The 22208-nt window shown below is 42.2% G+C and overlaps 2 protein-coding genes across 3 annotated transcripts; one reads left to right on the plus strand and one right to left on the minus strand.

The window, feature by feature from the left end:
* Positions 1-5321: 5321 nt before the first annotated feature.
* LOC121569153 (zinc finger homeobox protein 4) lies at positions 5322-17764 on the minus strand. Of its 2 annotated transcripts, none has more exons than XM_041879826.2 (5): positions 17686-17764; positions 15602-15760; positions 12912-12972; positions 8417-12630; positions 5322-6569 (listed from the first exon to the last, which is right to left on the minus strand). In XM_041879826.2, exons 1-5 carry the CDS (start codon positions 17689-17691, stop codon positions 6168-6170), a joined length of 4842 nt encoding a protein of 1613 aa, XP_041735760.1. In that variant the 5' UTR covers positions 17692-17764; the 3' UTR covers positions 5322-6167. The 2 variants fall into 2 exon arrangements, with proteins under 2 accessions (XP_041735760.1, XP_041735761.1); XM_041879827.2 differs by lacking the exon at positions 17686-17764 and adding an exon at positions 16373-17473.
* Positions 17765-18580: 816 nt separating this feature from the next.
* Positions 18581-20813, plus strand: thtpa (thiamine triphosphatase). Its single transcript, XM_041881899.2, has 4 exons — positions 18581-18700; positions 18922-18997; positions 19391-19945; positions 20575-20813. The coding sequence occupies exons 2-4, from the start codon at positions 18928-18930 to the stop codon at positions 20673-20675; spliced, it is 726 nt and encodes a 241-aa protein (XP_041737833.1). The 5' UTR covers positions 18581-18700; positions 18922-18927; the 3' UTR covers positions 20676-20813.
* The last annotated feature ends 1395 nt before the right edge of the window (positions 20814-22208 follow it).

Raw genomic sequence — 22208 nt, forward strand, 5'->3', positions numbered from 1 at the left:
TACACTTCAAACTCTGATTCGATAAGAAATCTGTCAAATACAAAGCCAACCCCATTTGTCTTTCGACCTATGACTGTATTTTCAGATATTTCACCAGATGTATAAATGTGAAGCATCCGCTTCGCGTTTCCACAAACTACCAAATATGGTAGTGAGAAGAAGCCCAGTGCCCGGCATTTGGAAAAGATGGAAGGAGATGATTTTGACTAACATTCTGCCAAATTTCTCATCGATAAAACGTTTGATCTCAATACAGTTTTCTGTTCCCAAAACTAGAATCTGTTATGAATAGAGTGGACTAAGTCTTGTACACTTTACCCTTTGCCAACATGTTTTTTTAAATCGCGTTATTTAGAAGGAGTGCAAAGGCGAATTGAGTTAATGAACACGCGTACTTCACATAGTAGGCGTTCCCTAACGGAAATATGCCGACGCATGCTAGAACTGGCCAATAGGATCTCGCTTGCTCGTGCTTGGCTCTGCACACCTCCTTGCGTGTTCTGCCCACTATAACTCATTTGTTCCCATTGGAAACGATATGCTGTGGTCTATCTTGGTTTAGTTATATAAATCTTTGCAACTAGTGTGACACCTTCGAGTCAGGTGAATCCACCTCAATGACCTTTCACTGGCAGCAATGCACACTTTCAATATTGAAATAATAAAAATGACAAAAATCCTCAGAAATGGTGGTGATTGATGTTACTGCAAGAAACGTGTAGTGAGAGAAAGCTTTGTGAATAAAGCACATTGCTAAATGTAATTTATACCATTTGTTTATATTATACTACCAGATCAGGTTGCAGATTAGGTTGTAATCTAAAAACTAAATGGCTGGCTGTTTAATAACTGTAAATATCTAACTGCAGACGACCGATGTATATTGAGAGCTCCTCACAGGCAGTAGCACTATCATCACCCTATGCTACTGCGTCCACGTGCCCAGGCCCCATAGGCGTATCCAAATGAGCTTTCACAAAGGCCCAATAGGCATCCCACCTCTGCCACCAGTGTAGCCGACTGATGTATACAGAAGTACAGTAGTTGGGTGCGATTGTACTATCCTGCGGTCCAGAGACAAGAGCTCTACCATCCATGCCAAAAGCCCAGGGGCCTCATTTATCAATCACGCATAGGCACAAATCTGTGCGTAAACCATGCGTGGGATAATTTCCACGAAAAGTGTGAGATTTATCAATATGAACGTTTGCTTGAGAGTGTGCGTAAATTTACGCACAGCCATGACCATGTGTATGCACAGTGCCAAGTGGTGGAACTGCTTGTCAAACGTAGAATGGGGAAAAGGTGTTGGAAATGGTGAGAGTAGGCCTAATAATTAAATTATTTTCCGATGTAATTGTATTTCCATTGTGAATTTATGCAACATACTGTATCTTGATAGGCTATGTATAATTTGACCACATCAGTGCATTTGGTTACGATAATAATCCATATAAAGTAAAGTAATTTGTTAAATTAGAGGCATGTGTGAAAGTGAAACCATTGTTGAAATACTATTTTAAAAAGATTGAGATAATGGGAAATCGAATGCCAGATGGCTGATCTTGCTCTCTTGGAAGATTTGGCACACGCTACTTTTAGCAGAGAGCGCGTTTTTAGAGACAAGTGGGGCTTTTTTGCAAAGTACAGATTGGCTCATCAGATATCGTTTCCCAAAACCAATCTTATAGGATCTTTGCGAGGATTTAAGACCTACTTTAGACAGGCAAACACATGCCATTCCGGTGCACATCAAACTGCTATCCACCCTAGGGTTTTTGGCAACGACACTTTTAAGCGGGAGCTTGCCAATCCGCATCTCACATCCGTCGATGATCCAATGTTTCGGATGCAATCATCAGCAAAGCGAACTGTAACATACCATTTCCATACAGCATCGCACAACAGGTTTAATTAAGTCAAGAGGGGATCAATGGGTTCTCAAATATGAATGGAGAAAAGGCTTCCACTCTTTATGTGCAGGTGATAGGTTATGTGATGCGCAAAAGACGCTGCTGAATGTAGCGGCAATGTGGAACGCACGACTCCTTCATTCTGCAGAACAGCTAAATTGACCTAAACGCCTACATGAGCTGTTGGAGATGGATGCTTATTGATGAGTGTTGCCTACTCATTTGCCTACTCATTAGCCATTGCTAAAGCAACTTAATTGTCCTAATGGTCCACTTGAATGTGCACCGGAGTGGCATGTGTTTGCCTTCTTAAAGTAGGTCTTAAATCCTCACAATAACCCTATAAAATTGGTTTAGGGAAATTATATCTGATAAACCAATATGTACTTTCTGCAGAAAAAGTCCCACCTGTCTCTTAAAACGCCCTCTCTGCGAAATGCAGCGTGTGCCAAATCAAGCAAGATCAGCCATCTCTCATTCGATTTCCCATTATCTCAGTCTATTATAGTATTTCAACAATGGTTTCAATTTCACACATACCTCTAATTTAACAAATTACTGTACTGTATATGGATTATTATGTAACAAATGCACTGATGTGGTCAAATTACATTGAACAAAAATATAAACGCAACATGTGAAGTGTTGGTCCCATGTTTCATGAGCTGAAATAAAAGATCCTAGAAATGTTCCATACACACAAAAAGCTTATTTATCTCAAATGTTGTGCACAAATGTGTTTACATCCTTGTTAGTGAGCATTTCTCCTTTGCCAAGATAATCCATCCACTTGACAGGTGTGGCATATCAAGAAGATGATTAAACAGCATGATCATTACACAGGTGCACCTTGTGCTGGGGACAATAAAAGGCCACTTTAAAATATCACCGTTTTGTCACACAACACAATGCCACAGATGTCTCAAGTTTTGAGGGAGCGTGCAATTGGCATGCTGACTACAGGAATGTCCACCAGAGATCTTGCCAGAGAATTGAATGTTAATTTCTCTACCATAAGCTGCCTCCAACATCGTTTTAGAGAATTTGGCAGTACGTCCAACCGGCCTCACAACGGCAGAACACGTGTAACCACGCCAGCACAGGACCTCCACATCCGGCTTCTTCACCTGCCGGATCGTCTGAAGGGGGATGGGGTGCTGAGGAGTATTTCTGTCTGTAAAAAAGCCCTTTTGTGGGGGAAAACCCATTCTGATTGGCTGGGCGTTGCTGCCAAGTGGGTGGGCCTATGCCCTCCAAGGCCCACCCATGGCTGCACCCCTGCCCAGTCATGTGAAATCCATACATTAGGAGCTATTGAATTTATTTCAATTGACTGATATCCTTATATGAACTGTAACTCAGTAAAATCTTTGAAATTGTTGCATTTATATTTTTGTTCAGTATATATATAGCATGTCAAAGATACGTTGCATTCACAATGCAAATACAATGAAATAGAAAAATGATTGAATTATTACTCACAATTTTAAAACCTATTTTCCCCATTCTACGCTTGACAAGCGGTTCCCTTATTCTACCACTTGGCACTGTGCGTACAAATGGTCATGGCTGTGTGTAAATGTACACACTCAAGCCAACGTTCATATTGATAAATCTCACACTTTGCGTGGACATTTTCCCACGCATGGTTTATGCACAGATTTGTGCTTACATGTTATTGATAAATGAGTACTAACATGGCAAAAAGGAAAATATGCTATTGGTTCATCATGAATTTACAAATACATCAATTCTCTTGGCTATGATAACAAGGACAAGCCTATTACAAAGGACTAGTGAAATTCATTTACCAAGCAATTAACCTAATTCACATACCCATAACATGCTAAGTAGACCAGTTTTGTTGTTCAATTGATTTTATTTGTTTTCTGTATACCAAAAGAAAACTGAATGGAGATCCAACACAAAATGAAAGTACAAGTGAGGAAAAATATAAGCTTAATCAATATTCTAACATCTTATAACACACTGCCACCATTATTGTTCAATATTCATACCAATACCATCTTTCTTGAGAAAAGAGGCATCATAAAAACCGTTATGGGTCAATAATAATAAAAACAGTGATGAGAGTAATGATAACAATAGCAGAAGTAGTACAGTTATAACAATAGTGATAATCAAGTGACAATGAAAAATGATTAGAATAAAAAGCAGATCTCCATAAAACCTATCTACCTTGGACAGTGCAACACCGTGTAATCCCATACTTGAAGCACTGCAACCCAGTCCTTGTTTTAGACAAAAGCTACAGCTCAACACCATTAAAAAACCATTAGTAATTATTAAAACTTTTAGTCTTTGAGCCCAATCAAGTGCCTTCCCCATGTTGTGAAGGCTGAAATTAATTAATCTGTAGCTCATGGTAAAAATGTTGGACTGGCTCAAGTGTCAAGACATGGAAGTTCCTTTACAGTTTGCATGAAGAACATCTCTCCTGCTCTCTGTCAACCTCAAGATTGCTTTTTGGTTTTTTTAAATGACAGAAAGCAAAAGGAAGGATAACTTTGGAATATCAGTTTTTCGTAATATATTTCTTTTTAAAAAATCATTTAATTTTGCATTTTGTTAAAACTATTAATAGTAACATTATTAATAACAATAATATACAACATAAAACCGAAGGAAAAACATATTTAGTATTTTATGCGTCCTTCAAAACAGCACCTTCTTTGTTAGTGCCGTCTTGACTTTTTGTACGTCCCGATTGCTTACAAAAGGTGACTAGAGTACCCAACTGACTCCCCTCTCTTGGTTTCTGGACTAGTTGCATTATTTCTACCCGGTACAAAGATGACAAGTATTAGCTTGCAACCACATATGTTTAAAGACAAAGAAATATAAATTAAACCCCCAAAATTCAAATCCTGTTCTTTTCTTATCTTTGTCAAATCTGTTTCATTTGACCTCCACAGGAAGTTGATGTATATTGATGGTTATAAGCAATAGCACTTGTTCCAATCTTATGGAATGATCCGTTGTGGATATTTTAATTGACCAAATAAGAAAAAGGGAGGAAATATACAATTTTCTTGCTCCACATACTCATTCAATAGATCTTGCACACCAGTAGTGAATTAATAGGAAATAATTCAACAATAGTGTCTGGACTAAGAGACTCCTTGCACGGCAGTAAGGTCTGATCCGCCTTTTGTTTGGTGTTTAATGAGCCAATACATACCTTTTTCCTGACAGACTGCAACTATCAAAAAACAATGTTTCAATTTAATTATTGTGACTTACCATAAGATATCCAACATGCGCATATTTCATTAAGTAGAAAGACGCTCTGCATAAGAATGCTTAAGAATAAAAACGTTTCATACAATGTGAAACACATAAAAGTGCTGTATAATGAGTCTGCCCTCTTCAGCCTCTCATCCCCCCGCCCATCTATAGAGGATTGTCATGAGAACAGAGTGAGTTGGTCTCTAGTCCCATAGGGTTCTAGTCAAAAGTAGTGCACTATATAGGGAATAGGATGCCATTTCAGCCGCAGCCAATGTGTTTACAGGAGGGGATAATAATCTGTTCAGTTTAACAAGCCAATTCTAGTCACAACCAGTTAAAAGTACCTTTAAAATCCAAGTAAAGTGAAATACACCTTCTCCTCTAATTGAACACTCCACCTGTATCGTAACAAAAAGGTGTTGATACAGATCAAATCAAGACTGCTTGAGTTCAAAGCCACTAAAACAGAGCTACTTCTCATTTGTTCTGGTCAAATGACTTGGGAAGAAGTATACTACAGGAAATGTAATATCGGACCCCGTCTCAAACACAAGTGCCTGGTCCACTTTTAAAAACACCAATTTCTAGGAGCACTTATGAGGATAAGAATCTTGCAATCAGTCATATAATGGCCTAATCGTTTTGCATAAGCACAGTCTTCAGGGGATAATACACAAGTATTGTAAGAGTAATTTTAAGGACAAGGATGAGACAACAAGGATTATAACTGCAGGCCAGGAAAATATCAAAAGGGGACTGGTACATGTTCATCAGTCATTTGATAACTTTTGATGAAGCGTGAAGCAGTGTATCCAAATGAGTCCAGTTTGGAAACAAGAACTCGGCAGAAAGACGTCCAATGAGAGGGAGCAAGGGCGACAGGGCCTTTCCAAACATCGGAAACCAAAGAATATTAGCTTGGAAGACCAGTGCCCAATTTCTGTTTATTAAAATGTAAGGAGCCCAATGGGTCCTGAGTCTTTACCAGCACTGACGGGTGCCTTAGCTGATGCTGCTGGCTGGGGGTGGGGTTGGGGAAGCTGGAGGGTCCTCCACAACAGACCCTAAGGCGGAGACAGAACTGGACCCGGTATCAGATCCGTTGTTGATTATGGTCGCCGGCTGGCCAAAGTTAGTGGTTCTCAGAGTGGCTAGATGTCGAGGGGAGAAGACATGGGATCTTGCTGCTGCTCTGGACTCAAAGCCTGCATTGCAGGCCTCGCACCTGCCTCTCAGCGTCTCTCGACCTGCAGGCTGGCCCCTGGCTGGGGGAGAAGAGGGCTCCAGGACAGTCAGCTGAACCGGTTTGGGAAGGATAGGACGGTGGGCTCGCAGAGCGTTGTACTGCAGATAGCTGCCTGAGCTCATGTCAACCTTCTTGGAGGGATCTGACGACATTGGAGACTAGAAGAGGGAGAGAGAGGGGCAGAGAGATAAAGACGTTACTCCAACAGTGGTTTCTGAAATACATGTTAACAAAAAGCCGAAAAAGGTCACTGGTGAGTTACCTCAACGTACAGTACCAGTCAAAAGTTTGGACACAGCTACTCATTCCTGGGTTTCTCTTTATTTTTACTACTTTCTACATTGTAGAATAATAGTGAAGACATCAAAACTATGAAATAACACATATGGAATCATGTAGTAACCAAATTTTTTTTTAACAAATCAAAATATATTTTATATTTGAGATTCTTCAAAGTAGCCACCCTTTGCCTTGATGACAGGCTTTGCACACTCTTGGCATTCTCTCAACCGGCTACATGAGGTAGTCATCTGGAATGCATTTCAATTAACAGGTGTGCCTTGTTAAAAGTTAATTTGTGGAATTATTTCCTTCTTAATGCGTTTGAGTCAATCAGTTGTGTTGTGACAAGGTAGAGGTGGTAAATCCGTATTATGGAAAGAACAGCTCAAATAAGCAAAGAGAAACGACAGTCCATTACTTTAAAAGACATGAAGGTCAGTCAATCCGGAAAATGTCAATAACTTTGAAAGTTTCTTCAAGTGCAGTCGCAAAAACCATCAAGCGCTGATGAAGAAACTGGCTTTCATGAGGACCGCCCCAGGAAAGGAAGGCCCAGAAGTTCATTAGAGTTACCAGCCTCAGAAATCGGCAATTAACTGCACCTCAGACTGCACCTCAGAGTTCAAGTAACAGACACATCTCAACATCAACTGTTCAGAGGAGACTGCGTGAATCAGGCCGTCATGGTCGAATTGCTGCAAAGAAATCACTACTAAAGGACACCAATAAAAAGAAGACACTTGCTTGGGCCAAGAAACACAAGCAATGGACATTAGACCAGTGGAAATCTGTCCTTTGGTCTGATGAGTCCAACCTTGAGATTTTTGGTTCCAACCGCCGTGTCTTTGTGAGATGCAGAGTAGGTGAACAGATTATCTCCACGTATGGTTCCCACCATGAAGCAGGTGGTGTGGGGGTGCTTTGCTGGTGACAGTCTGATTTATTTAGAATTCAAAGCACACTTAACCAGCATGGCTACCACAGCCTTCTGCAGTGATACACCATCCCATCTGGTTTGGGCTTAGCGGGACTATCATTTGTTTTGTTTTTCAACAGGACAATGACCCAAAACACACCTCCATTCTGTGTAAGGGCTATTTGACCAAGAAGGAGAGTGATGGAGTGCTGCATCAGATGACCTGGCCTCCACAATCCCCCGACCTCAACCAAATTGAGATGGTTTGGGATGAGTTGGACCGCAGAGTGAAGGAAAAGCAGCCAACAAGTGCTCAGCATATGTAGGAACTCCTTCAAGACTGTTGGAAAAGCATTCCAGGTGAAGCTGGTTGAGAGAATGCCAAGAGTATGCAAAGCTGTCATCAAGGCAAAGGGTGGCTACTTTGAAGAATCTCAAATATAAAATATATTTTGATTTGTTAAACACTTTTTTGGTTACTACATGATTCCATTATTATCATCAATATTCATCCGTTATTTCATAGTTTTGATGTCTCCACTATTATTCTACAATGTAGAAAATAGTAAAAATAAAGAAAAACACATTGAATGAGTAGGTGTGTCCAAACTTTTGACTGGTACTGTACATATACACACTTCTAGACAAGGAGCAAAGTTTTAGGGACAGTTGCCCAGACACAGATTAAGCCTAGTCCTAGAGATATGCACAGCAGATCTGTGTCTGGGAAACCGGCCTTTAAAGTACAGAAAATATGAACAACTTCACACACCAATGCATTACATACTATACAGTCAAATGTCTCACCAGTTTCTCCTGCTGCAGCCTCCAGCGTTTCTCCTTGGCGCGGGTATTCTGGAACCAGATCTGCACCACCTTGAGCGGCAGCCCCAGCTCCGTCCCTATTGCCTCACACTCCAGCGCGTTAGGGTGGGCACACGTCTCATAGCAAGACTGCAGGATGGACAGCTGCAGGCAGGACAGGTGTGTGCGCGGCCTGCGGGTGGTGGAGTGGTGCAGGAAGCTACTCTCCGATGGAGCAGTCTTGGCGATGGTGACAATGCTGACAGTGGTCTGAGGGCTTGCGCTTGCTGTCGTGGTGGTGGTGGTTGCAGCGGTAGAAGCAGCAGCAGAGGCAGCAGCAGAAATACTGAGCGCAGCGGTGGCAGCAGTGGCGCCGACAACTGTGGGAGTACGGGGGGTTGACAGACCCAACTGTTCCCTAGAAAGCGTGTTGATCTTAAAGGGGCCCTTGGCCGACCAGTAGTTGAGCCCATTTTTTTTTTGAGATGTTGCAGCAAGGGACTTGCTAATTGGAGTGGAGGGCATTTTTGGTACCATGCGGTTGGTGGAGCCAGGCCCAGCTAGTGGCTTCTCTTGGTTATGATCATCCACTTCCTCATCGGAGTCATTTTCCCCAACTTCCTCTTCAGGTGCATGTTTGGGAGGAGGGCGAGGCGGGGTAGGACGGGTCTCCTTGGGTACGACAGGGAGAGACTGAGCGATGCATTTGGGGGCGATTTTGACCATTGTGACATTGTTTGTCATCTCCATTTTGGTCTTTGGCACTGCAGACACACTGCTGCTCATGGAGGAAACGGAAGAGGCCACCTCCTTGGGCCTGTTTGGAACTTGGTTTTTGATTTTGACAATTTCCTCCTTCTTCACCTCCATTTTTGGGAGGGCCTGTACTGGATTGGCTCCAGTAGACACACTGCTGTTGGTGTTTGATTTGGGGGTGCTGGAGAAGATGGGTTGTGACAGTGGCCAGGTGAACTTGATGAGTGGTTTGCCAACTGCTGCCAGAGTGCCATCACTGACGAAGCGAACCTCACCCTTGCGCTCTCTAGCCCGCATGTTCTGGAACCAGATCTGTACAACTTTCTTTGGGAGATGGACCCACTCTGATATCTGCTCAAACTCATGTTTCCCAGGATTTGGATCTTTGAAATAGCAACCATAAAGCACATCGAGCTGCTCAGCCTGGATGATGGTCCTGGAACGTCTCATGTCCCTGTACCGTCGTGCTTTGGGCCTGCCTTTCTGGTCCCTCTCCTCTTTTTCCCTTTCCCTCTCTCTCTCCTTTTCTCTCTCAATTATGGAGGTGTTCAACCTCTCTGCTGCCCTCATGTAAACAGTGCTGGCCTTGGCCATGTTATTGCCACTGGCAAAGCCACTGCTGTTGGAAGTTGCTTGCTCAGGTTTGACCTTGACCACACCGAGTCTCCCTTCCTCAGGTAACCCAAAAGCTGTGGGCCTTAGACCGAGCCCGTCAAGCAGACGGCCCTTTTGTGCTGAAGTCTTGTCACCCATGAGAGACGTGGAGGAAGCAGATGTTGAGCTGTGTCTTTTCCTGATGCTGAGATCTAAAGCAGCCTCACAGTCTCCACCATTAGACATGTAGTGGGAGGTGTGGGTATGGAGGGAGAGGTGTGATGTAATGAGAGGGTCAGAGAACCGGGTGATGTTAGGGGGGTTTGGAAAGGCAGGTAATTTGCCTCCATCTCCTTCTGCAACTCCGAGGCCAACCACTGAGGGAGGGAGAGAGAGAACATAGGGGCTAAGGAACTGAGTAGAGAATGGAGCAAGGGACAAAGACAGAGGGAGGGAGTGTAGAATGCCACTTGGAAGGCCTCGTTGGTCAATGGCGATAGAAAGTTGGGAAGGAGGATCAGCTTGGGCCTCCAGTTCCAAATCCACGTCGGGGTCTAATCTCTCCTTCTTGACCTCCACCTCTTCCCGCTCCAACTCCCTCTTCCTCTTTCTCCTCTTTGCTCTCTGAGCTGCAGCCTCCTCGTCATCATAGTCATCCTCGGCGTCCGAGAGAAACACAGTGGTGGAGCGCAGTACCTTTCCTCCTCCTGAGCCCTTGTCTTCTGCCAGTTCTATCAGAGCCTCCTCTTTAGCAGGGCTGCCTGGCCCCTCCCTCATGGAGCCACTCAGGCTGTCCTCCTCACTCACGATGACAGAGGTGTAGAATTCTTCATTGCCTGAGTCAGAGGCCAGACAAGAGTCCCCTTGGCTCTCCCTCCCCAACTCATTCCGCCTTCGTCCACTATTGGACAAATCCATTGCGTGACTGCCAGAGGCCCCACCGCTGTCCCCACCCTCAGGCCCATCTATTGTAAGAGCACCTCCATCCTCTTCGTTATCAAGACGCTTGTATCTTTTATTGTAGGCTGCAATGCTGCGCATGTACCCTGCACCCCCACCTTTCTGCCTTTCTTTGGCGCTTTGGGCGTCAGTGAGCCACTTGTGTACCTCCGCCTCGGTGAGCCCCACCTCCCTGCCCAACGACTCACAGTCATCATGGGGAGGACTGGCTGCGTCAGTCCCACTACGAGACTCCAGAAACGCATGCAGAACCTGTATCTGGAACTCTGACAGTATCGGGGGGCCTTGGGAGAAGTGCCGAGCCCTCCAATTAGCATGGGGACGAGTTGGATCAGGGGAATTTAAGGCGCGTTTAAAGGGGCTCAATTTTGGTGACAAGACAGAGGCACAAGGGCTTGTGCCAACTTGAGATTTTTGAGGAGTACAATCAGGGCTAAGCATAAGATTTAATGTGGTAGGACTCATGCTTGAGTTGCTGGTAACAGATGGTGAGCGGTCAATACACTTGTCAATGTCCCCCCCTTTTCCATCTGCAGAGTTCCCTTCGTCTGTTGTGCCATCATTCATTTCATTATCTCCATCTATCCTACACGACTCAACCCTGTTATTTTTGCTTACTAAGGCGCTGATGAGCTCTTGCGCATATCCCTTACTATCCTCCTCCTCACAAATCTCTCTTTCTCCATCATCACATTCCAGAGGCCAATGTTTCCCCTTCCCAGCCTTCAGTGACACTTTCTCCTCAATTGTTGTCTCGTTCGTCTCTTCCTTCAATTTGCTCTTGTTTGTTTGGTTGTCTTCTGAACAGGTTTGTGTGGTTGCTTGGAGGCTGACAGTTGGCCACTGGTTCTGTAAGCTACTGAGTCTTTGGGCCAGGATAGCTTGCTGGGCAGCATTGAGACCTAGAAGGGGTACAGACTGTGTCAAAAGCTCTGGGTTTAGACTCTGGCTTTGTGTTTGGAGCCCATTCACGATAAAGGGCATGAGCATCTGATGCTGGGGTATGAGTTGAGGTGTGGCAGGGGACGCCCCAGCCGCAAACAGAGAGGGGAGGAGGGAGTGCGAGAGAGAGCTTGGGCTGGACGTGAGAAGGGTGAGAAAGGCAGAGACTGCCTGAGCAGAGGCCACAGGGGAGGAAAGCAGTGAGGGAGCCGGCTGGGTTTGAATTGGTTCTCCGTCTTTGGTTGTCATTGCTGCTGCTGTCAGGCTTGCCGGGGTGACACAATTGCTGCTGGTGGGGCTAACCAACTGTGCAGTGCTGCCCCCAGAGGTAACAACTAAGTTTGTAGCCATGTTGTTGCTTCCCGAATTTCCAGTTGCACTGTTGGCAGAGATTCCTGCATTTCTGCTGCGGGTCTGGTGCAAAACAGATTTCAAATGACTCTCCAGGGTAATGGCATGGTTGTAAGAGACTCGACACACAGCGCACTGGTAGGGCTTGTTTGATAAATATGGCCGAGACAGAAAAGGGACTGAGGGAGCAGGGGTGTCATTTTCTCCACCCTGTTTTAGGGATCCTGTTCTCATCTGTTGCACATGGGATGCAGAGTTGTAGTGAACACACAATGCGGTCCTGGTAGGAAAAGCCTCTAAGCACGCATTACACTTGAATGGACGGCTGTCATCGCCATCAGCCAGTACACCATTTTTTCCTGTGGACTTTTCATTGTCGTCAGGTGTTTCTGTGGACTGATCTCTCTCCTGATCCGACCCCAAAACAACTCCACCTCCCTCCGGGTCTCTCACTCCCTCTACTTCCTTATCCATCTCTTTATCTTTGTCTCCAGACCCAATGAGAGTGTGCCTACTGTGGTAATGCTGGGGTCCTTCAGTGTTCTCATTAATTTGACATGGGTCTGAGAGGGAGGCTGAGGCTTCTAAAAGCTTCAGTTGTAATGATGCAGCATCTGATATGAAACAGAAAGACAAGATATTTCAGCAGCTGTTTTGGTCGATGGAACCCTGACAGAACCTGATTAACTAACAACACAAATACAGTCATAGCATATTGATACTTGTAGGTGTAACAACCTTCTAGGGACAGGCGTTTAAAATGAACACAAGCTAATTGTTTAGGCTACTCAATATGTAAATGTGCTTGTATCTATTCAAATAATCCATAACTCAAATAAATTCATAAAGACAGACAAAACCGTAGGTACTGCTATTAATCAGAGGACAAACTCGCCTGCGTCATGCTTAACATCAGTGTCCCCGTCCACTCCACTCGCCCCCTGTTTGGGAGCAGCCTGGTAAAGAGAGAAGAAAACTTCATTACGAAAAATATGTCAAGGAAACTTTACCTTAAGACTCAATTTTGCTGACACAGGAACTCGCTGCTTAGTGTTGCAGTCCAACAAGAGAGCATCTTGGTACAAATTGGTGACTCATTCTATGATTTTGCATTATTTCACATAACCAGAGAACCTCTACTAATTGCCCTAAGGGAAGTTGCATTGTTTTGTGTCATCACATCCTAGGCCCGGTTTCCGGATAGCGATGTTTTAACGATGCATATTTCCTACAACGGCTGCAGATATAGCATGCGTTTCCCAAAACACCACGCAGAGAGAACATTCGCCAAGTCTTCATCGACCTGGCCAAGGCTTTCGACTCTGTCAACCACTGCATTCTTATTGGCAGACTAAATAGCCTTGGTTTCTCAAATGACTGCCTCGCCTGGTTCACCAACTACTTATCAGATAGAGTTCAATGTGTCAAATCGGAGGGCCTGTTGTCTGGACCTATGGCAGTCTCTATGGGGGTGCCACAGGGTTCAATTCTTGGGCCGACTCTTTTCTCTGTGTATATCAATGATGTCGCTCTTGCTGCTGGTGATTCTCAGATCCACCTCTACGCAGACGACACCATTTTGTATACATCTGGCCCTTCATTGGACACTGTGTTAACAAACCTCCAAACGAGCTTCAATGCCATACAACACTCCTTCCATGGCCTCCAACTGCTCTTAAACGCTAGTAAAACTAAATGCATGCTCTTCAATCGAATGCTGCTTGCACCCGCCCGCCTGACTAGAATCACTACCCTCGGCGGGTCTGACTTAGAATATGTGGACAACTACAAATACCTAGGTGTCTGGTTAGACCGTAAACTCTCCTTCCAGACTCACATTAAGCATCTCCAATCCAAAGTTAAATCTAGAATCGGCTTCCTATTTCGCAACAAAGCCTCCTTCACTCATGCTGCTAAACATGCCCTCGTAAAACCGACTATCCTTCCGATCCTTGACTCCGGCGATGTCATTTGCAAAATAGCTTCCAACACTATACTCAGCAAATTTGATGTAGTCTATCACAGTGACATCCGTTTTGTCACCAAAGCCCCATATACTACCCACCATTGTGACCTTTACGCTCTCGTTGGCTGGCCCTCACTACATATTCGTCGCCAAACCCACTGGCTCCAGGTCATCTATAAATCACTTCTAGGCAAATCCCTGTCTTATCTTAGATCATTGGTCACCATAGCAACACCCACCCGTAGTATGCGTTCCAGCAGGTATATCTCACTGGTCATCCCCAAAGCCAACACCTCCTTTGGCCGCCATTCCTTCCAGTTCTCTGCTGCAAATGACTGGAACGAACTGCAAAAATCTCTGAAGCTGGAGACTCTTATCTCCCTCACTAACTTTTAAGCATCAGTTGTCAGAGCAGCTTACCGATCACTGCACCTGTACACAGCCCATCTGTAATTAGCCCACCCAACTACCTCATCCCCATATTGTTATTTATTTTGCTCATTTGCACCCCAGTATCTCTATTTGCACATCATCTTCTGCACATCTATCATTCCAGTGTTAATACTAAATTGTAATTATTTTGCACTATGGCCTATTTATTGCCTTACCTCCATAACTTACTACATTTGCACACACTGTATATAAATGTCCTATTGTGTTATTGACTGTACGTTTTGTTTATTCCATATGTAACTCTGTGTTGTTGTTTTTAATCGCACTGCTTTGCTTTATCTTGGCCAGGTCGCAGTTGTAAATGAGAACTTGTTCACAACTGGCTTAACTGGTTAAATAAAAATAAAAATTTTAAAAAGTGCATTGTTGAGGCATGTGTCGATTCTGATAGGATCGAAAGGCAGCGATGCTCTCGGATCAGCTTTCTCAATTAAAATCTTACCTTAACATTTCAATTATTCCACAAAACTGACGACGGATCAGCTCCTAGAATGATATCACCTATGGCTGAAAATATTGAGGCGGCTTATTCTAATGCTTACCCTATAATAATGCAGTAAATCAAGATTTGGCACATTGCACACGTTGTTACGCATCATTAAATATATTGAGGCAAAATTATAGACTGTAGCCTACAATTAGCAAAATAGAACTCGAATGAACATGAAATGTATTTAAATATTATTTAATTATATAGGCCTATGTAGCTTATACTGTAGGCTATTTATCTTTTAAAGCAACATATTGATTCTGTTTAGTGGAGAACTATGTATAAAAGTGGCGCGTTAGAGAGAAAAAACGCATCTTACAACGGACTTAGCTGTTCTACGAGTGGTCTAAGGCAGTCCGTAAATAACAAGCGTTTTCAAATGCAGCTTTAGTAACGATGGTTTTGGGAAACAGCTCGGAGATTTAACAATGTTCCTACGAAGGTTCTAAAGATGAACTTAGCCTTAAGAGGCTTTTGGGAAACTACAATAACAATAACGTATACAAATAATGCATGTACAATAATTGTTAATGTATTATGTTTGCCATCATCCAAGAATCATTCATTAAATACATCAACATAAGACACAAAAGTCAAGTTTTGTTTATTTGTGTGATGTATCCTACATGGGAAAAGAAAATACTATTCCAGAATGAACTTGCACAGCGCTACTTACAATGTCCAGCAGCTTGTCTACACAGTTAGGAAGCACACTATGTCCGTCATTCAGGTGCAGAGCAAGGGAGCCCCTGTCTGGTAACCCTTGTTGACACAGGGGACACAACCACACCGTCACCCTGTTGCTGTCACGGCACACTGTCTCACCTGACTCCTCCTGCAAGATCAAAATGTATTTTAGTGGATTTAAAAATATTGCTTTTAAATCATTACCATATCCAGTGGTGTATCTCTGTAGAACAAAAATTAAATAAGCTATACAGTGCAAATATTTTCATTAAGTATGTTGGAAATAAAAATAAACCTAAACAGAAAGTAATCCAAGTTAGGCCTCAATATAGATAATGAACTATTAGATAACATAAATATATAGCCTAGCCTAATTGTTTAGGCTACATTAGACCTACCAAGAATAGTATCAATTAAACTTGGTCCAAATCAATTAATCAACATCAAATTACATTCCTCTGAGGACTGCCAATTAACAAGTAAAAAGACTGCAATAAAAATACTTTATATTTCTTACATGTAATTGCAATGTCATGTGACACGAAGAAACATTTAAACCACTTCCAATTAAAACGTAAGTGAATGGCCTGATTATTGACCTTGACCAGCATTAACTGTGCACATTTAAGAGACTAGTATGATATTTAGTGTCATGCAAAACATAATATCATATCGCTTTATAACTAATGAGCGAATAATGGACATTTGATCACACACACATTAACGTTAACAAAATAGCCTAATGGCCAACATACCTCACCATGAGAACTCAATGCAGTGTTGTCCTTTTCCAATGCTACTCGGCAGAAATTTTGTGATTAGACTAAACGACTTACATCGTCGCTATTATTAAGATCCAACTTTGAATAATACTAAATTAATCGAGGCGCGATAAAAACAAAAGCCAAATACCAACACTTGTATTTGCCCACTTCCGTCCACACCAATTATCTAGCCGTGCCCAGAAAATATCGTTTTACCAGCAAGGTTGCATGATTATTTATGGTTGAGAAAGTGTAATGAGTTATAAAACATAGTTTAAGGCTTTATATAACAACGGTATTGATAAAAAATGGCCAATGCTCGTGATTCTTAAGCTAATTAAACGTCCAGCCTAATTAGCTACGCCGAACAGCGTTGAATCAATTAGCTAGCAAGCTAACGTTAGTTAGCCAAGCTATCAACGTCGCAATAGTTGTTTCTATCTTATGTTATGAAATGCAAGAAACACACCAACTGTGTCCTGCAATTATGAACACGGTTAAAAACAGACTCGAAAATACGTACCGCATTGTCTATTCATTAACGTTGCGAAATTAAACAAAAGGACCAAAATAACAGTCGTGGCACTTAGCCTACTAACGTTAGCTAGCAAGATAACTTAACCCGTCGCACTCTTAACCTTCCTCAACTAGTCTGGGAAAAAAAAAGCCCAGGTGTACATGGCTACACATTCTGAAGCATAACGTTCTACTACAAATATATAAATACTGTAGGCTTTAGTTATTCCGTCTGAAACCTCGGCCTCGAGTGTTTCACTTAACGTTCGGATTGTGGGCTGCCAATCGGGGATCCAGTATTACACCACCCGCTGCCTGCTCAACAGCGCAAATTGAGGCCTACATGGACTAAGCTATTTAATTAATGAATATGGGTTCCCTTTACAGATGTGTAAAAAAACCTCGCGCCCCCTCCTCCCCCACAAAACCTGAGAACACATTTTAATGATCTGCTTCATTATCCAAAATATTTAGTATTCATGAACATCTTTACAATCATTTTAGATGGCTTCGTACAATAATTGACAAAAGAATCAAATGCTAAGCTACTTGAAACAGACTACTTGCACACTGCGCACAGCAAAAGGGGTGGTGGGGTGAAGAGAAACGGAGACGGAGGTTGAAAAGTTTGGAATTTAATGTTCGAATTCGGTGAATAGAACCATTTGATATACAACATTCATCGTTCGATTGAAACTATCATTTGCACAGAAATCTTTCAAACACACAATCGCAATTAAGCCATCGCCAATATCGTTTAATTAACTTCAGCGCAATTAGCTAATGCATTTACCTGCATGGTCGCCGCTCCAGCGCACGCTTCCTCTCGCTCTTTAAAACTGAAAAGTTTTATCTTGCTCGCCCTCCCTCGCCTGTTCTCTCCCTCCCTCATTTGCCCTATCTCTCTCTTTCCCCTCTTCCCTCTAGTAAACACACGACAGCTCCCCCCAAGGCTGATTGCTAACATTCAGCAGGGACGAAGACATTTGGCGTCAATATAAAACCTTTCTGTAATAATATTAGTTGATTCAAATAGCCTAATATTTGTCTCGTCGAACCAGTTCTGCAGGTTAATGTAATTACATTAATTGTTGAAGCATGCTGAGAGTGGGCTTCTCCAGAGCCATGTCCACTGATCTGAAAAAGCATTTGTAGAATTCAATCAGCCGGATTGAATCAGATTTCATACCCCAAATCCTGATCCTCTATATCTATGGGGTCAACAGATTAGGATGAAAATTAACAAGCAGGGCGAATAGCCTACAGATTGAAACTTTAAACAATCACGACATGTATCTAGATAAAACGTTGCGTAAAGTTTTACATGTATTTATAATCATATATATGTGTTTGATTAAAGCTATTTGGTTGCTGTTTTGTTTCTGAATCCATCAGTAAACTATTGAATGAGATTGGCACTTTCCAATTAGGCATTATAGAACCCCTGTCCAATTAGGTCACTTGTTACAGTATGTTCACCAAACCCTTTTATGTTACTGTACATCTTATTGTGTAGTACTGCATGACAGTAGTTTAATTATTCACGAAATATGGGGGATTATGGTTATAACAAAGATACAAATAGTATAGATCATAGGTGCTACAGTGGTTTTCCAATCTCTGTAATGTACTTGTTCTGCGTTATTATGACGGGCTATGATGCTCGGGAATGCAGTAAACACCTAGGTGTCCATACTGCGCCTGTCTAAAATACTTGCGGCTGTCAGGGATTAAGGGAAAACTCAATCAACAATCTCGAACCTATTTTACAAGACTGTTGAATCCGTAATAGAGATCGTTAATTGAAGGTGAGGGGTAGCCTATATGAAATGTATAACGCTAATGTACTAATCTAGTGTTACTCCTGCACGCGCTCTGTATTTATTACAGATCGTAGCTACGTTTCCACACGGCAGCAAGGCCAATATTGGGACCACATACTATTTCCCAAATGGAATTTATGTGTAGTTGTTAGATGAATTTATATCACAGTGAGCATTTTGATGCTGATTAATTTGTGTCATTACAGAGTACAATGAGTGTGGAAGTGGAGAGGAAATTTGTCTGTGATGCTGACATTCAGAAACAATTGGAAGAGATAGGAGGTGTGTAGCCTCCAAGTTGTACCATTGTGCCCAGAGGGCATCTCCATAACTCTTGATTTTATATTAAAAACACTTAAAAATATGATTGATGTAGGCTACTTACAATATAGAATACACTATTTTAATGTATAATGTGGGCTAACTACTAGATTCATTCTAGTGGAATGCTGCTGATGAAGGTTGGTAAAGAAAGCTAAAATGTAGACTACCATGTTAATCTAGTTTTATCGGGATTGATTTAATTTTTAATACTTACTTGATATAATTTCTCACTGTACTTACAAATTACTAACAAAATTGCATACTTTTAGCAGTGAAAACTATTCATTCAAATGATATGTACTACATTTTCTCTGCACCCCTCCCTCTTTCTTACAACTTTTCTCTCACCAGCGGTGTGTATTGGTCAGAAACAATTCCAAGATCAGTATTATGACACCCCAGACTTCCTTCTCACCTTGAGAGATGTGTGGCTGCGTTGTCGCCAGGGATGTTGGGAACTCAAATGCACCACAGTTACGAAGGCAGAAGACAGAGGGGGGGAGCCTCAGAAGGCAGAACTGTGTTCACGCTATCAGGAGATAACCAATCTTTCTCAAATTCAATTGAAAGTGAGAGAGGTCATGAAAGAAGGTAATGGGGAGCAAAAAACTGCCGACCAGATGCACCCAGCGGTCCACCAAGACACACCCAAAGCTGAAGGCGCAGAGAATTGCCCCACAGGGAATGATTCCTGGCTGATGGAGCTGAATCTGGTTTGCTTTGCAGAGTTTACAACACAGAGGTGTTCATTCACTTTTGAGGGGGAAGGAGATGAAAGTGGAGTGCGTGTAGACCTTGACCAGGCCGACTTTGGCTATTGTGTTGGGGAGATAGAGGTTCTCGTGCCAAAGAGAGAAGACATTCAGTCTGCACTGAGGAAGATTGAAAAGACTGCCCAAAGACTGGGTGAGCAGGGGATGCTGGGTATCAGTCATTTATGCTGTTATTATTTTTTATATTTTCATTTTCATGGTAATGGTTGTTTCTGCCAGAAAGCATGCATCATACAGATTGATGGCATATATGTATTGTACTAATGTCTTCTAAAAGATAATTTGGTAGCACTTTACGTTATAGCACGGAATAAAATGGTAATAACATGGAAATAGTAACGTAACAAATTAGTTATACTCACAATAAAAACATTCATAACCCTTAATTTCAGTATAATTACATTATTGTTTAAGGGTAATACTTTGTGTTATAAGACTTTAAGGATGAAATAAGAGTTTAATAAGGAAGATGGTTGGAAAAAGGGATCCGTATTGTTACCATCTATACTATGGCACAAAGTATGTGGTGTAACCCTGAAATAAGGATATAATTATACTAAAATTACGGGGTATCTGGGCTAATAACGTTTCAATGTGAGTAACTATAACTTGTTACCATATCATTACCATGTTATTACAACTTTGTTCCGTGCTGTAATGTCACATCTTACCGTTCATTTTGTTCGTATGTTATATTTATGTTCAAAATATTTTCTATTTTCTTTATTTTTTCTCTATTTCACGCTCTCCCCTCCCCTTTAGGTCTGTCTGGCGATCAGAGGGTTCAAGGAAAAATGGATGTCTACCTGCAAAGATACTGCCCAGAGCACTATGCAAAATTACTAAGTGCACATATATTGTAAGAAATAGTAGCTGGAAGGTAGCTGACAAATGTCATTGAAAATTCTGCATCTCCTTAACTTTATCTAATTAAAGTGGGTAACACAAAAATGATATGGTATATTTTTGTTATTACAATAAAGAATGAAAAGTAATTATGATTGGTGCCCTTGATTCTGCTTTCACAAGACAGATGTTTCAAAATATGTCCTGCTGTGCTGTCTGGGTGTCATAGACCTAGTACATGGTATTCAACCACTTCTAAAGAATAATTAACTACCAACCTGTCCATATGTGGAGTCAGTCAAATCAGAGCAATCACTTGCAGAGTCACTGAATGATACTTACATCTGCCATTCAGCATGTTTTGGTCCATTCTTGCTGGGGACATAGGATGATTGGGAATGGGAATGTCTTCCAACCTCTTATCGCCACACTATGTGTGGTTGGTCTTGTCTTGCTTACCAATCTTGAAAAAAACGAATAAACTAATTCCATTGAGTTAGTATAGTATATAATTCCCTTGCCAAATGAAATACAAGACATAAATGAAAAAAAAAAGATCCTGTGCAATCATACATTTAAAATAGTTGTATAGCTATATCTATAATATAGAAAATATATATTTTAAAGAAATATTAACAAAAAATACTTTATAGCAACCATATGCGATTATGACATCAAAATGTTATCATAAGACACAAGCACATTTCCCGTTTTGTAACAACGACCTAACAATTATTCAGCTCATGTCAGAAATTGTTTAGATATAAAAAATAAATAGATTTGATAATTTTCTGGTTTATATACCTATTTGAAATCGTCACCGTTTTTTCATTCTTTGGTTATTTGCACATGGTTTGAAACAAATCAATGCTAGGCATCACAGTAGGCTAGTTAAGGCAGCTAGGGGAAGTGCTAGCTAAAGTGCTACACCTTATGTCATCCTTATAATTTACATTTTAGTCATTTAGCAGACGCTCTTATCCAGAGCGACAGAGTGCATACATTTACACAGGAAGCGGCACAGGTCCTAATCCAGGCACCTGTCATCTCCCGTCTGGATTACTGCAACTCGCTGTTGGCTGGGCTCCCTGCCTGTGCCATCAAACCCCTACAACTCATCCAGAATGCCGCAGCCCGTCTGGTGTTCAACCTTCCCAAGTTCTCTCACGTCACCCCGCTCCTCCGCACACTCCACTGGCTTCCAGTTGAAGCACGCATCTGCTACAAGACCATGGTGCTTGCCTACGGAGCTGTGAGGGGAACGGCACCTCCGTACCTTCAGGCTCTGATCAGTCCCTACACCCAAACGAGGGCATTGCGTTCATCCACCTCTGGCCTGCTGGCTCCCCTACCTCTGCGGAAGCATAGTTCCCGCTCAGCCCAGTCAAAACTGTTCGCTGCTCTGGCACCCCAATGGTGGAACAAGCTCCCCTCACGACGCCAGGACAGCGGAGTCACTCACCACCTTCCGGAGACATTTGAAACCCCACCTCTTTAAGGAATACCTGGGATAGGATAAAGTAATCCTTCTACCCCCCAAAAAAAAAACA

This window comes from Coregonus clupeaformis, chromosome 7 (assembly GCF_020615455.1).
Source record: "Coregonus clupeaformis isolate EN_2021a chromosome 7, ASM2061545v1, whole genome shotgun sequence".
NCBI lineage: Eukaryota > Metazoa > Chordata > Actinopteri > Salmoniformes > Salmonidae > Coregonus > Coregonus clupeaformis.

Coding starts and splice junctions, on each gene's coding strand:
- LOC121569153 (XM_041879826.2), bottom strand. Junction 12,973..15,601: donor TAGACAAGCTGCTGGACATT/GTAAGTAGCGCT, acceptor TCTCTTTACCAG/GCTGCTCCCAAACAGGGGGC. Junction 6,570..8,416: donor GGCTGCAGCAGGAGAAACTG/GTGAGACATTTG, acceptor TCCCTCTTCTAG/TCTCCAATGTCGTCAGATCC.
- thtpa (XM_041881899.2), top strand. CDS start 18,928: ATGAGTGTGGAAGTGGAGAGGAAATTTGTCTGTGATGCTGACATTCAG. Junction 18,998..19,390: donor ACAATTGGAAGAGATAGGAG/GTGTGTAGCCTC, acceptor TTCTCTCACCAG/CGGTGTGTATTGGTCAGAAA. Junction 19,946..20,574: donor AAAGACTGCCCAAAGACTGG/GTGAGCAGGGGA, acceptor CCTCCCCTTTAG/GTCTGTCTGGCGATCAGAGG.